The sequence below is a fragment of the Larimichthys crocea genome, chromosome IX, assembly GCF_000972845.2.
Source record: "Larimichthys crocea isolate SSNF chromosome IX, L_crocea_2.0, whole genome shotgun sequence".
Taxonomy (NCBI): Eukaryota; Metazoa; Chordata; class Actinopteri; family Sciaenidae; genus Larimichthys; species Larimichthys crocea.
Window position 1 is genome coordinate 11,238,126 of NC_040019.1, and position 15,277 is coordinate 11,253,402.

The following is a 15,277-nucleotide window of genomic DNA, read 5'->3' on the forward strand; positions in this document are numbered from 1 at the left end:
GCAGTTTTATTTGCCTGATCCAAACTATGACATAACCATACCATAACGTCTAGCAAACTTGTTTACTATTAACATTAGCAGAAAATGGTTTGTTTAAATGTTTTGTCAGATATTTTGATATAATCCAGGCAGCATTATGCTCCGTACCCAAAATAAAGTTGTATCTGAACGTAACTCTGAGGAGAAAAGGTTGTCTCAACAGGGACTCTGATTGATTCAGAGTGGTCCTGTTTCAGATCTATTGTTCACTACCTGCTGACTTGCCTGACACTACAGTATTTTCAGTGATCAATAATCAATATTGATGTGCCTGTGTCGGGCAAAATAATACACAAATACAAAGCCATGACAAAGAAAAAACAACAATAACAGATAGAAAAGTAGATACAGACTGCAAGCTTAACCACTGATATGAGACAACATTGGCACACTGTCATTATGCAAATTCAACTTTTAGTTTTTTATCCAGGTTATATTGTTTTATAGTTAATATAAAGACAAATCGCCAAACTCGGTGGTCTCTAGTCTTATTGGTAGGTACAACAGTGTGTTGACAAGAAGTTGGCTTTAAAGATAAAGCCAGCCGCAACGCACTGAAAAGGTTTGGCTGATTTGCCGTAAAAGCCAATGATATAGAGCATAAATCGTTTAGAAATGCTCAATTTAACAAATTCCATTTCTGCATAGGAAATAATAATTACCTGTAAATTGGTTTTGAATTTTTCTATTTCTGTGACAAAAGGATTTAAGTATTTTAGAAAGCGTAGGACTTAATGAAAAATGTTAACCACCACCTGTAACCTGTTGCTTTAATAGCAATTATGTATTAAATTTGGAGAGTATCCACCTGAAAATTAAGTTTAAAACTTAAAATAAATGTAAAAAAAAATAAAATAATAGGCTAACCTGATAAATTAGCATTACTGTCTGCTGACTCAGATACAAGCCTTACACAGGTGGGAAATGCAATGAACACATATTGTGCAATTATCTGGAGCTGGAGTTAACTTAATGTAACAAAATAACAAAATTCCCTAAGGAATTAGATCAGAAATAACTAGCCAGGTTTAGAGACTCTATTCTTATCTTTTATTTTCTGTTATTTAATTGCAGTTAGATTATATTATAATCTATTCCAATCTACTCTCACCATGTAAGAAGGAGTGCTACCACAGGTTCTTCATTCCAACAGCTGTCAGACTCTTTAATACCAGCAGGACTTATATATTTCTTATTTATAAGTAATTTCATATCAACCTTGTGTATACAAGCTGCTGTGACAAGTGAGACAAGTGATATTCCCCAGTTTGGGATCATTAAAGTCTTACAAATCTTATTTTAATAATTCATATGATTCACTAACATACACCAGTGTTTTCACCAGTGTTTTTACAGTATTCTTTCATATGCCCCTAGTATGGCATTGCTGTATATGTACTGGATTTTATTTTGCCAGCTCACTCTGACTGGCTGAGATTTGTTTGCTAGTTGTCACAGGTGGAAATACACAAATATTACAGTGTAAGATACAGCAGGGCGCTAACTTGATTCTGCTATATTTGACAGCAGGCAGTAGCTTAGCTACAAAGAAAACAGTAATGTACTATAGGACATGTGAAATGAACATGTGCTATTCACACACGTTCATACATTACAGTGTCTTTTGCAAGTTTTGAGGAATTATCAATTTATACTCTAATGAACAAGGTTGGTAGGTATCTGAGACATCAAACACATGAGGAAAATAATCTTCATTATACACTTAAAATATATTCACTATACACACTGACATGTCTATATGAAAATGTAGAGGTAACAAAGTGTGCCTGAATGTTTCTCTCTCCGTGAAATTCATATTATTCAAATATAAAAAGGTAATAAAAAGAGAACATTAGCAATTCAAAAAGATACATGTAACTAATGCAGCAAAACATAAGCAAAGACAAAGACATACATTCTACTTCTGTCAGTTGAAAACACCTTGATACCATCATATTATCTTCTACAATTTATCAATGTGCCAGTTCAAATTAAAGTATTAGAGCAGACTGCTGAAAGAGGAGTGTGCAACATAAGGGTCAATGCAACCAATTATTGCCCTGTTTGCTTCATATACATGTGCCCCTTTTGTTTAAACTGTAACAAATCCTTAACGATCCACTGAATCGTTATCACTTACTATATTTCAACTATAATCTGTCAAGGCCAAGTTCTTCTATGAATGTTGCTCTACCAGACAGTGAAAATAAGTAAGCATTGTTTATGAGGGTATAGCTGAATGTAACTATACAAGGTCCTGCCTGTTGGCAAACTGGGCTGGACCTGATGGATGTGGGGGCGATGTCACCGGGCCCTGATCTTTGTTTATTTTTTGACAGGGTCTGGTTGATTTTGAGATATGGGGTGGGGTGCTGCTCATACCCAGGAGTGCAGATGAGTGGAAAGAGGGCCAGACACACATGCATGTGAGGTTAGCTTCCATCCACTCGCTGGCATCCAGTGGGGGGGTCAACACCAAACCAACGAGGGGGCGAACTGACTCCCTCCCGGACAGCGACATGCACTGCCTTCCAGTTAATCCAACCACAAAACGCTACTTTGGTTCTTTAGAAGGATTAATGCTGGTTACAACATTTTTTTTTTTTTTATGTTTTATGTTATTTAAGACACAGAGACGGGAAGTTTAAGAAAAAAATAATAAAAAATAGCATACAGGTCATGCAGCACAAGATGGCAGACACAATGCTTTTATGAAGAAAGAAGGCAAACGAATACTGATAAAGACAAGACAACAAGGCACGATGACAGGCAAGAGTTTCGACCAATCAGACAGGACAAGAATAACGTGTAGGCAGGTCTTACCAATGCGGTCCAATCGGTCAATGGCGACAGTTTCGAAAGCGCGTCGCATCATAGGGTACTCTTCTAGCACCTCATTGAAATGGTCAACAGAGAGGGAGAAGAGTCGACAGTAGGTGTCTGCACGCACACTCGCCGTTCGTCTGCCCTTGGTGAGCAGACAGATTTCTGTAGGGTAGAAAAACAAAACAAATATTTTGGCACGTGAAGAAACACTACCAGAAGTGAAGAGAGCAGAGGGACATAAAGGAAATTATCTCAGTAATTACAATACAGATTACCATAGATCAAGTTTGAGTACAAAAAGGTACAGAAGGAGAAGGTAATGCGAATGTAAATAAAATGAGAAGCCCATTAGCGGTGCTGTCACTTGAATTATACTAAGACAATTCATCACCCAGCAGAGAGCTAATGGTCCCATTATACGATACAGTAGTCAGCTTTCACTGCAGGCATCACTGCATCAATGCATCAGATGTAATGAATAAGTACATAGGAGTATGGTTACATAGCATCCCTGTGTTCTGCTCAGTCAGTGGTTTCTTACATGAAGAGATGTGAAGAGAAAGCGTGTAGAAGAGCAGAACAATGCATCATAACACTCAATCCCGCAGCTCCCCTAACATCACATAATAACATAGCATACATCTTGTTTCTGGTTTGTGTATATGTTCATCACTAGACATACATAGTTACTGTGATTACAAATGACAGATTGTCCTAAAAGACACCTGCCTATAATATACACATACAGTACCTGAATAGGTATATGAATACTTTTCATCATGTGTGGTGAAACAACTACTCATATCCTTTGTACAAAGTACTTTAAAAGTAAAAGCAGCTTTCTCGATGCTGGCTTTCCCTTACTCTCATTCACTGTCTATGTCTCTCGACCAGTGCTTGCTCTCTCCCTCTCAAACCATTGGACACAAACCAAAGGAAACTTTTTCTTGTCACTATTTTGCAGCGCGTTGCAGCGAGGCCAGACACAGACAAAGAAGGCAAGTACATGAAATAAAACGCAGGGCTGTTTTTGTAACTCTCAGTGGCCTGCACCATCGCAGCCAAAATACTACTAAAATAATAATACCCTAACTCAAATGAATGGAAAAAGCACCAAATTCAGGTCTGAATCTGGCCCAGGAATGTGCTTTTACTTCCTCCTATTACAAGTAAATCTACAAAGTACAAAAGTATTAACAGGAAAGTTATTAACTTGTACTGGAGAAAAATGGCACCCTCTGTGGCATTTTACTGTTGTAGCTGGTCGAGGTGAAGCTAGTTTTAACTGCTCTATACTGTAAGGTAGTTTAGCCCAGTGGTTTCCAACCTGTGGGTTAGGTACTTTCATATTTAAGGGGTCTTGAGATTTGGACTGGAACTAAAGGTTATTTTCTATAAGGATTAATCGTTCTACTATTTATCATTGTTGTTTTGTCTATTAAATGATAAAACAAAATGCTGATCACTGTTTTCCCAAGCCCAAAATGAGATCCTCAAATGTCTTGTTTTGTTCACAACACAACCATATTCAGTTTGCTGTCAGAGTACTAAAGAAACTAGAAAACATATTCGAGAAGCTGAAATCTGAATTATTATTATTTTTTTCAATTTAGTTGATTAATGGTGCAGTAAAGGAAATCTGTAATCATTTTTAAAAAATCTTTACTTTTTGGGAAATAGTGGATAGTTTTGCTCATAAAATGAAGGGGTAATCTCTCTTTGGCTGAATGGTGAAGAACTCACAGACATGAAACAATTAGACACTGCTTTCTTTTCAGGGATTACAATCCTAAACGGTTCGGTCCCACTGGCTTAATTTTCAATGACTCAGCTGTTATGATCTTATCAGCTGATGTTTCAGTGTTTGTATCTTAATCTTAATCTGCAGGGTAACTAGTTATTATAACTGTCAGATAAATGTAGTGGAGTAAAAAGTACAAAGTACAGATCTATCCAAGTGTGTGGACCCCACATGCAAAACCTAATTCAGCACACATATTTTACAAGACGATGTGAAATATGACAGCACATTTTCTCTTAGCAGGGTGCTTATTATTCCTTATACTCATTAGTATGAAAATCTTTTGAACAGCAATTACATGATTGCAAACAGAACTCATGTCGAGAGAAAAAAGGTCATGCTTTTGATTCAGACTAAATTAATGGGGCCTAAAATGTGGGCTAAATGAGATGTTTAACTTCCATACAATAATGATTTCACACGACATGTGGTAAACTTAGATGGAATACTTGCTGCCTTTGAATGAAACCAATATATTTTTTCTCACCTGGGTGACCTGTTTGATGGGTGAATATAAATTCAATGAATAAGTGAATAGGTATCTAAATATGGGATGGTTATACCTGACATTACTCAGTGTTTTCATGAATAAGTGACACAAGGATGAACGTACACATTCCACATTAATTTGTCCTGCGTTTTATTTCTCTTTATTTTTCAGTATCCATCTTCAGTATCAACTTCCCCTTGGTTATGGTTCAGTCCTGTTCAACTGCCGACATCGCTCAACCTCCGCCCACATTTGCAGTCTCGTTCAACCTACAGCACAACTTCCACCCTCATTAAATCATTAAATGTTAACTTGTCACGGTGTGATCTTTCTTGGCCATGCCACGAGCTATCATGGAAATAGAGCACAGAGTGTGCAAGGTGTGAGAACAACACTCTCAAGCTGTGGGTGTGAATAAGGTGTTAGCATGGACAAAATTTTCAGTCAGACAGGCAAAGTTAAAAAAATAAAAAAAGTAAGGCTGTGCTTTTACTCCCTCCTGTTGGTCAACAGCATGTCAACAGTCCGACCACTGACCAGTCTGATCAGTCATCAGTCCCGCAGGATCTTGACAAAAGTCCTCCTGAGTTTACAATAATGTGATCAGTAGTAAGTAACTGAGAACATTTTCTTGGAATAGTTTGTCCATTATCCGACAAAAACAAGAAAGAAGTTCTCACTTTAATGTGTTTTTGCTCCTTTATTGCTTTTAGAAAAAAAAAAGTAAGCCACTTTCAAATTGAATATTAAACCAAATAAGATGTATAATGTAAAACACAGGCTGCTCTGCTCTCCTACAGTATTTCCCCCACATTAAAAGTACCTTCAAGACATGTAAAGGCTTTAATTTACATAATGCACAAAAAGGACCAGTTAACACAGTCACTAGTTAAACCCAAACACAGTGTTCACTTCCAATAACCCCTGCTACGCTCTTGGTCATTCACAGTCATTTTGTTCTATATCAGTTCTATAGCTGTTAACTATGTTTGCCTTGACTTGACAGACTTGTGATAGCCTCAAAAGTGTGAGTGTAATTAAATACTACTAGGTTTTTTCAGGGGCTGAATTTCCCTCTTGAAATTTGGGAAGTACGTGACCCCCAGTGCCCCATAGAGATTACGCACATGGGTGGTTCCTCTGTTAATACAAATAGACAAAAAGAGACCAGAAGAAATAAAAATCTGGGTATTGTAATTTCAGAAAGGAGAAGAAACGTAGACAGAGACAAAGTGGTTAATCGAAAGGCTTGCATGATGTGCTGTGTGGATCCAAATGTAAATGCCTTATTTTACAGTTAGCAATCTGTGGCTCAGGTCTAGAAAGGTGAGTGTTGTGCTTCAGGGTTGTGCTGAACACAGCCGATGACCCCCACATTACTGCTTGTCATAGCTATACTGCAACATACAGCCTTGAAACCAATTAAAATGTAGTTTTCTCACAAGGCTTCTAATTATTGTTCAGTAAATTAGTTCAGCAAATATTGGAAACATTTCACTTATACAGTTGCAGCCAGTACAATCCAATTAGTTAGTTAGGGTGTAGCACCAAGGTAGGCGACTGTACATCTGCTATTCTCCAAATATATCACTGGGTATAACTGTAATTATAGCCAACGTGACCTGAAAGCCCTACCGTGGTTGAAAGAATGTCTCACACTATGAAAAACACATTTATTTAAACAAAACCATGTCGTTAATTTGCTCTCATAATTGCACACTAAATATAAAAATGCTGAAGTCTTTACTGGTTGCATGGCAACCTCATGTTGAAGACAAAGTTCAGCATGTAAACCCCTGTAAAATCACGACTTGTTGCTTTTACAATTGTACAGACAAAAATGATTATAATTTAATTATGAAATAACTGTCTTCTATCTCTACCTTCATCTTTGTCATACAAACATGACATGAGTGGTTTTAATCTTCTCAATAACAGAGTGAATAAGCATATTTTTTCCCCCCCAAAATGAATAGTAGCCTGCAAAATATGTAAAATGTTTAACAAGACATGCAGCAGGTTTTACTTTGCTGAGATGACCCGACCTGCCAGTAGGAGTAACCTATAAAACGACAAGCATAAGAACTCCTGCCAGCTTTCAACCTGTGAACGCAACCCAGACATTAAAATATTTAAGATCAAACCACATGCATCTGTGATGTTGGCCAAGAATTTAGTCCTCACTTTTTTTAGGCTGTGCCTGCTTCATCTTGCTTCATTTATTCTCCAAAATATCTGAGTTTGAGTGAATTTGCTCTTCCTACAGCAGCTCTGCTTTGTTTCTGTTGTAAGGCAGTCAAAATGCCACATAACTTAATTTTAACTGCGGTAGAATAATTTCACAAGCAACAGTGGGAGATGTCTATTTTCTTTTTTTTGCTTTTTTTTGCTTTCCACTGCTGGAATAGCACTTTAAAACTGTGCTAATTCATTCTGTCAGACTGCACTGAACTCCAGTAGTGAGTGATTGCTTGAACATGAAAGCTTCACGCTGACAATGAGCTGACAGATAGCTGGAAAGTCTGTTTTTAGACTGTGCTTACATTCACTGTTTTAATGCTACGGTACAGAAATAATATATTCAAATGTTCAGCTATACTCCTGCTTTCTCTGAATATATGTGCTGAGGGTGCAGTTCAAGACAAGCCACTGTTATAATAAATTAACAACATTTAAGCACAACTTTTGCCTACTCTTTTGTCCCTTGGCAGGTAGCAAAATTGTCAAAATCCCAGACTTGGAATAAACACAACTCTTTCTAAGGGACCTTTCGCAGTGTCACCTGAAAGATCTATGTGTGTAAGTGTAGATGTCTTTGTGTGTGTCTAAGTCAAGGCCCTGGTAACACTTCACATGATGCAGTTTGACACGTCTGTTGCCTTGCCACAAAGCGTCACCGCTGACCCCAGGAGTATTGCGGATAATTTGCCATCACTTCATGTGTCACATACTCTCATGGCAACCAGCTCCTCTTCCTCTTCCTCTTCCCCTCCCCTGGCTGGGACTAAGGAGACAGGGAGTCCCATATGACTGAGACATTCAAGCCCAATAGGGATTTTCATCCTCCGTCTGTCATTGTCCTAGCATTATACTCTATTAGTCCCTCAGCCTCAGAGTGACTTCACTACAGAGCTGTGTGGTACCAATATGTAATCCCATTCACGGAGGCCCAGGAGTGATTACTATGATACCTTTTTAGCATGCATGCGTGGCATTGACCATGGTTGGGGGTGCTTTGTGACCTACTGTCCTCATAGATGTCCTGTTCATTACTATGCTAATAGTTTCCTGTGGCTGGGCTGGTTTTTTTGTTACTCGCTCTCCCTCTCTCTGTTTCTGTCTCAGTCCCCCTGACTGATTTCTCATTCTGGCCACGGTTTGGCCTGGTTGTAAGGGAAGTGTGAATCATCGGAGAAAAAGGGGAGAGAGTGAGGTGCCTGGCAAAGCCAGCTGCTCCCAACTCAGGGCTCATCTACTAATGCCATACAAACGGGTAAAAATACCAGCTGGGCAGAAGGCAACAGCAGGTGGCCGGGCACCGATAGAATACAGCAAAATGAACAGTGAACCCTGATTTCTTTAGACAGACAACACATATCTTTTAATTAAAAGATTAAATGAATAATCAAGTGGGAACATCCCCTTTTTTCCTTTTTCCTTTAACTGATTTTAGATGCTTCTTCCACTACTAATTGCACTTAAGAACTCCTTCGTAGTCTGCTAAATCAAGATGAACTGAGCTGTTCTGTTCTGCACAGAATGAGAGCACAGCACACAGTGAAAAAAAACATTTGAGTTCAATATTTTGTGGGACAGAATAACCTTCAAAATATTTTAAAATGTTTTAGACAAAGCTTGAAAAAGATAATCCAAAAATCCCCGACTGTCTAGCTGCCTCAACACATTTTGTGGATTTAGAAATTTGGTCTCCAGAGGTCAGTTTCAGGGGAGCAGTGAGTTGATTTTCAAACTAAACTGACAATTATTCCTTGTTTCCATCTCATATAATTGAAAATTTGGTGTTTTTCTTTGGGTTATAGGACATTAAACTAAAGTACATAGTGGTGAGGTTTACTCTATTTCTCAGACAAAACAATTTAAATTGTTATCTTGGGGGGGCTTTTCATTATGTTCTGACATTTTATCATTTGAATCATCTGAGAAAATAATCTGCAGATTAAATAGATTATGAAAATAATTGTTTGTTGCAGCTCCACTTCAGGCAAAATATGGCAGATATGGAATATAATATGTTTTCATTACTGTATAATCACCTGAAGATAAGTTCATTTAGAAAAGAGCCTTTTATATCCACAGAAGGAATGCAATCATGTTGCATAGCCAGGTTTTTACAGCAGCCCAGAACAGACCAACTAAACACTGGCTTTAGATATGGCCTTTCATGTTTTTGAATTTCGCTGCCCACTGTAGTTTCTCCTACACAGTTAGGAGGTGAGGATGAGGCAAGGAGTATTCAGCTGGTTGAAAAATGCAACTTAAAAGATACAAACTTTTTTTTTTTAAGATTATTTATTTGGCCTTTTATCCCTTTAATGATAGGACAGCTGAAGATAGACAGGAAGCAGAGAGAGGGGGAGTGACACGCATTAAATGGCCGTCTGATGTGGGATTCGAACCGGGACCAGCTGCAGCGAGGACTGTAGCCTCCACACACGGGGCGGCCGCTTAATCCACTACGCTACCCACCGCCCCAAAACACTAGACCTTTAAACCTGCAATGGATTATTTTGATGGCCATATGTGGGCAGCAGCAACAAAAAAGTTAAACAAGTGAACACAACATAGACATATCACCTTTTAAGTTTATGAACATGCTAGCAAACAGTTACTTTTTTACACATTCAGAACTTATGAAGCAACATTATCCTTCATTCATTTGATGAATGCAATCCAATATCCACTCTCTTTTAGCTAACGGACATATCTGACTCTTTAACTGTTAAATGATCCACTATGCTCTCCAGCTAGTTGCTCACAGCATCAGTCTGCTGTTTGGTGCTGCGCAGGTCATTTATAGTGAGTTTTTAGAGCCTTTTCATCAAAATCAATTGCCTGCTGCAGCTAAAAATGCCATAAGAGAGGTGAGAGTGAAAGCAAAACCATAAAGCTAAGGGTGGGCCAGAAATTATAGGGGAGCTGCAGATTCAGGTGATAATTCTCTGTAGGTTTGTCAATACTTTTAGCTTTTTAAAAGGTTTAATCATTTAGGATTTGCTCCGTAAAACACATTAATTGCATATACAGTAAAGTTATATCTCATATATCTCAGTTGAATTTAGAGTATATATATAAGTATCATAATATATCTTTCCCCACAACTGTTCAGTCTGCTTGGAACTACTATTATTTCTTTTCATCCTCTGACTTCAAACAATGGCCAATTAAATTCTTTTCCCATTTCTTTTCTTTTTGTCTAAAACAGTTTGATAAATGCACTCACGCTCTCTGCCATTAAGATCCATTTTTCATAGTCTTATTGGCCGAAGGTTTCACTCTGACATTTCAGCTTAGTTTTTTAAACAAGATGGACTTGTTCTGTGCCACAATGATTCTTTAGCAGAATATCTCTTGAGCTGCAGCCCCAGAGGATTAATTGTTTGAATGCCACACTGCAACCGCCACATGTCTTACTATATGACATGTCCACTCTGTACAGAATTTTAAATGGCCCCAGTCTCCTCTGGCAATCCCATATTAATCCCATAAAGTACTACCTATGCACATCCAGTGACATGACAGCAATCCTGTGGTTTGAACAAGCAGGAAAAAAAGTCGACCAATTTCCTTTTTGATTCACTGCCTTCCCGAGCTCGCCTGTGAGACATGAACTGCATGCAAAGCGAAGGTATTCTTAGACTCCTCAGGCTCCTTCCATAGTGGGGATGAACTCATGAGATAAAATATGCAAGAACCTCTAAAATAGGAAACTTTGCTTTGCTTTCACATCCACAGGCAGACATTGTCTTGCTGGGTAAACAACGTGCAAAGAAATTACGCTTTACACCTTTAAAAAATGTATGATATTGGTAATGTTTTGGATGAAGGAATGGGACTTGTGCCCGGACAAAGAGAATTGGAAGACCGAATGAATGATTTTACAAAGAAGGAACAACTAGCTGCTCCTGACAGTGCCAAGTATATGCAGCAGGAACGTATTAAGGGGGAGAAGAGTTCATGCATGTGTGTGTGTGTGTGTGGTGTGTGGTGTGTGTGTGTGTGTGTGAGGTTGAGGAGGGTGGGGGAGGAACGTCTGTGTGTCCTAAGGGATGCCTGATCCACGCCTTGGCCTACTCCAACAACCAGATGATGTATTATGTAACTACAGAAACTGACTTACGTCCAGCACTGGCTAATGAGAATCTACATCTACAATAATTTTACTTCAAACAGCATCAAAAGCAAGACCTCAGGCTAGAGTCTCAATATATAACCTTACGAACATCCTGCGAGAACATGTGACTGTGTGTATAGTGTTCTTGCATGGCAGTACTAATATATATAATTCATTGTTTGCATTTAAATTTCAGATTTTCTGTTCTTACCTCCAAAGTAAGATCCATCAGTCAGCTTCATCTCTTTGCTGAACTTGGTAATGACGCTTGCAACACCATGTTGAATAAAATACATCTTCTTCCCGACTGTGCCCTCTCGGATAATGTAGTCATTGGGCTGAAAGACCTCAAACTTCAACTTGCTCAGCATCCCCGTCACGAAATTGGGGTCCGCGTTGGCAAACAAAGGCATGGTGGCCACAAGCTTACGGCAATTGAAGTTGACGATTTCCTGGTGAAGAAAAAAAAAGAAGAAAAAAAAAAAGAGTCGGTCAAACAGATCATGCAATAAATATATCAGCAATTTCCACCTGCAACATGAAAAATTTGTGTCAGACCAGTGGCACAAATCCTTCATTCCTGTTTTATTTGCAGCCATAAATGAATTGGATGCGTATTGCTGCTTCATCCTTAATACTTCTAAAGCACTTCCCATCACTCCTGAGAAAAAAAACTTTTTGGCACAGGAGCCAGATCCTGATGAGTCTGCCCTCCGGTGCCGGCTGCGGGCCATCTCTTTGGTCTCATCCTGTCCCCTCAGACCCAGCAGGAGATTAGGAGCTTGTTGTCTGTTTACCCATACATCTCTTTTGCTGTGCAGATGGAAAGCTGGGACACTTGGCATCTGCGGTGGTGTGTTGTTGACCCCCCATGAGGGATAACTCCCCTTCAGTGACAACAGGACATTAACAGAGAGATATCAAATCTCTGGGACGTTCTCTAGCTAAGAGACGCAAAGAGATGTTAGCTCAGTCTCAGATGCCGGTGTCAGCTAATGCCACAGGGTTCTGACCTCAATCATGCACCAGAACTAATGAATTAGAGAGTAAGCAATTTTCATGCCCAGCCAGGAATCCTCTTGGGGAAACAATCTTTGGCTATGCCTATTTAAAGATTTGTCATATGGTGGAGAAAAGGAGGCAGCGAGACAGAGGAAACGAAAGGGGAGGTTGGGGGAAGAGGGAACAGCAAAACAGTCTTGTGTTATATTTAGACCATTAGACCAAACTTTGATATTTGACATAATATTTTTCACATAAAAAAAAAAAAATGTTTTACTGGTCTGAAAAACTTGCCCAAGACAGGCAATTCATCACAATGGGCATTATTCATTATTCATTATTTCTTGTAAAAGGCTTTTTGTCATTTTGTGGTTATTTAGTGTGCAAACAGCTGTTGTTTAAATAATTCTCCCTGTTAGAGCATTAATGGACACTCAGACATCTGAAATCTGAGACATGGCTGCCAAAAACCTTTTAATGCAATGCAATTTTCCTTTTCAGGTTTCCATGTTTGCCTGTGCATCTTGTTAACGGGGTTTTCCGATACCAGAGCTTATCAATTAAATGCTTTCTGGCAGCTGACAATCAATTATCGGATGTTAGGCCGTCCTTGAAAGAAACACCAAGGAGAGTTTTTAAAGTGGTTTCTGTCAAGAGCTGCAGTGCAGCAACAAACAATGTCCAATGTGATGGATCACATGCCTCAAACTAGTTTAAATCCTCTGCAAGTTGATTTTCACTAAAACAACTTTGCTGTAAGCATCATTACCCTTGACCTTTCCTACCCCACACCAAAACCCCAAAGCTGTTTTGTCCACTCACACAGAGTTGTCATGTGAATCTCAGGTAGTCATGATTGCTTGAGCCAACAGCAGTCTGAATCTGGGACGCCTGGTAACAAACTCATGTAAGACTTGTGATAAATGACATGCCAGAATCAGCTGAAGTATACTTGGACTGATTTCATGGCCCCTGCTTCGGCCCAAAGTGAGTCTGAGTGCTGCTAAGTGGAGCAGATTCTGATCCCAAATTGACCTAAGGGTCAGCTCCCACAAAACTGTGCTGGAACACAACGTGCCGACACTCAGCAATCAGCCCAACTACCTCAGCCTCTGTCAGACTACCTGGACTGGGTCTGGCTTGAAGCTGCATTCATTGATTTTTGACTGCATCCCTGGTCTGTATTCTAGTCCCTATCCATTTAACAGACATTGAAAAACAAACCCCACAGCTCCCATCCTTTATCAAATAAAAAATAACATATGGCCACTTAGCTACAGAAGCCAATTAGGCCTTGCTCAACAGAGAAGGTGCCACACTGACAAATCAAGATGGACCTAATTGGTTAAGCCATAATATGTTAGTTTATGAAGTGTACAGTTGCTTTTAGTGTAATTGGATTCAAATAGGAGGTGGCAAAAGCAAGGTCGTTTAGAAAAGTGGTATCGACACTTCCATAAAGGTTAGTAAGCATTAGTCATCTAGCTTCTTAAAAGGATGGTCTAAGAACAGAATTACCTGGATAAAACCTGTCAATGACAGCTGCCAGATATTTGGTGAAAGGGACATATGGTAGAGTTGCTTTCTTTCACATTAGCACTGAATAACACAGTATGAATACACCACTATTATGGTATGGTATTATAGTATTTTCTTCACTTCTCTTTCACTGTGCTGTTCATGTTGTTGGTCATACTTTCTGTAATCTGATTTAGATTTCTAATGTTTTTATTTTTATTATGTCCTTAAAATGGATGATCAGACAAAAACCTCAGAGATTAAGAAATAAGCATACGCATTACTGACACGGGGAGAAAACAATTCATTGTCCTCCGTAGAGTTAGTAATACAGAAGTTACAGTCATGGGATTAAAAAGACTGATTCAAAGTTATTTAGTGGGTTGTTTGAGCAAAGCCAGCAAACATGGAGGAAAAGTAAAACAAAACTACAGGACCCGGAATCAAAAGCACTACAAAAGACAAATTAAACTTTGCTATAGTCTGCATTTCATATTAAAACACATATGTGGTCCTTTTGCCTGAAAAGTCATTTCTGTAATAACCTTCTTTGGGAGGAACAGGCTGTTGGAATAATCCAGAATTCTTAAGAGCAGTTTTATGGTGAAATAGCAACTTCAGCTAGTTTATGTGTCCTGTTTTGTTTTTCGGGCGCAGCTCAGTTTGTTTTTACCCAGCAGTCCCATGGGCATAGCTGTCTCTGTGCAGATTTTAACTTTGCTTGCTCTGCATGGTGAACAAAGCCTGCAGGATTTTCTGTGTAGTAAGTCATACCTTTAAATCCCTGCACTTCTCTGCGAGTGTCTGGGATTGTGCAGCGACTCCCCTCGCCCAGCTTTCGACTCTGCACGGTGACTTAATGGGGCTACATGAGAGATAGTCACGATTCCTATGCTTGCTTTGCTTTTTATTCCTCTCCTTTTACCATCCACCTATGCATAATTACCCATGTAATCTGCTGACACGAGGAGGTCAGCCAAGAACGTGAAAGCTGGTCTTCGACTCCTTCAAAACTTAATTATTTCTTGCCATTTCCTCTCTTTGTCCAATTGTTCAACAGCTCAGGTTGTTTATTACAGGTGAAGAAAAGGTAATATCTCTCTACAGAATATTTTCATATCTTAACTGTCGGTCTGGATTCACCCAGGGTGCTGTGGAAAATCCGTTTTTGCTGTTTTTATCCTCGACCTTGTAAGATAAGATGACAGGTGGTGGTATCTCAGTTTCAGGTACTGCACAGTTAAAAGGT

The 15,277-nt window shown here is 39.0% G+C and overlaps 1 protein-coding gene across 1 annotated transcript in view; it reads right to left on the reverse strand.

The window, feature by feature from the left end:
• The window catches only part of hcn1 (hyperpolarization activated cyclic nucleotide-gated potassium channel 1), a 67,026-nt gene that overhangs the window by 5,575 nt on the left and 46,174 nt on the right, over positions 1-15,277 (reverse strand). The window contains exons 6-7 of the mRNA XM_019253711.2: positions 11,720-11,960; positions 2,863-3,027 (exon numbers count right to left, since the gene is read on the reverse strand). Of these exons, the coding sequence (XP_019109256.2) occupies positions 2,863-3,027; positions 11,720-11,960 (406 nt within the window). The remainder of the gene's footprint in view (positions 1-2,862; positions 3,028-11,719; positions 11,961-15,277) is intronic.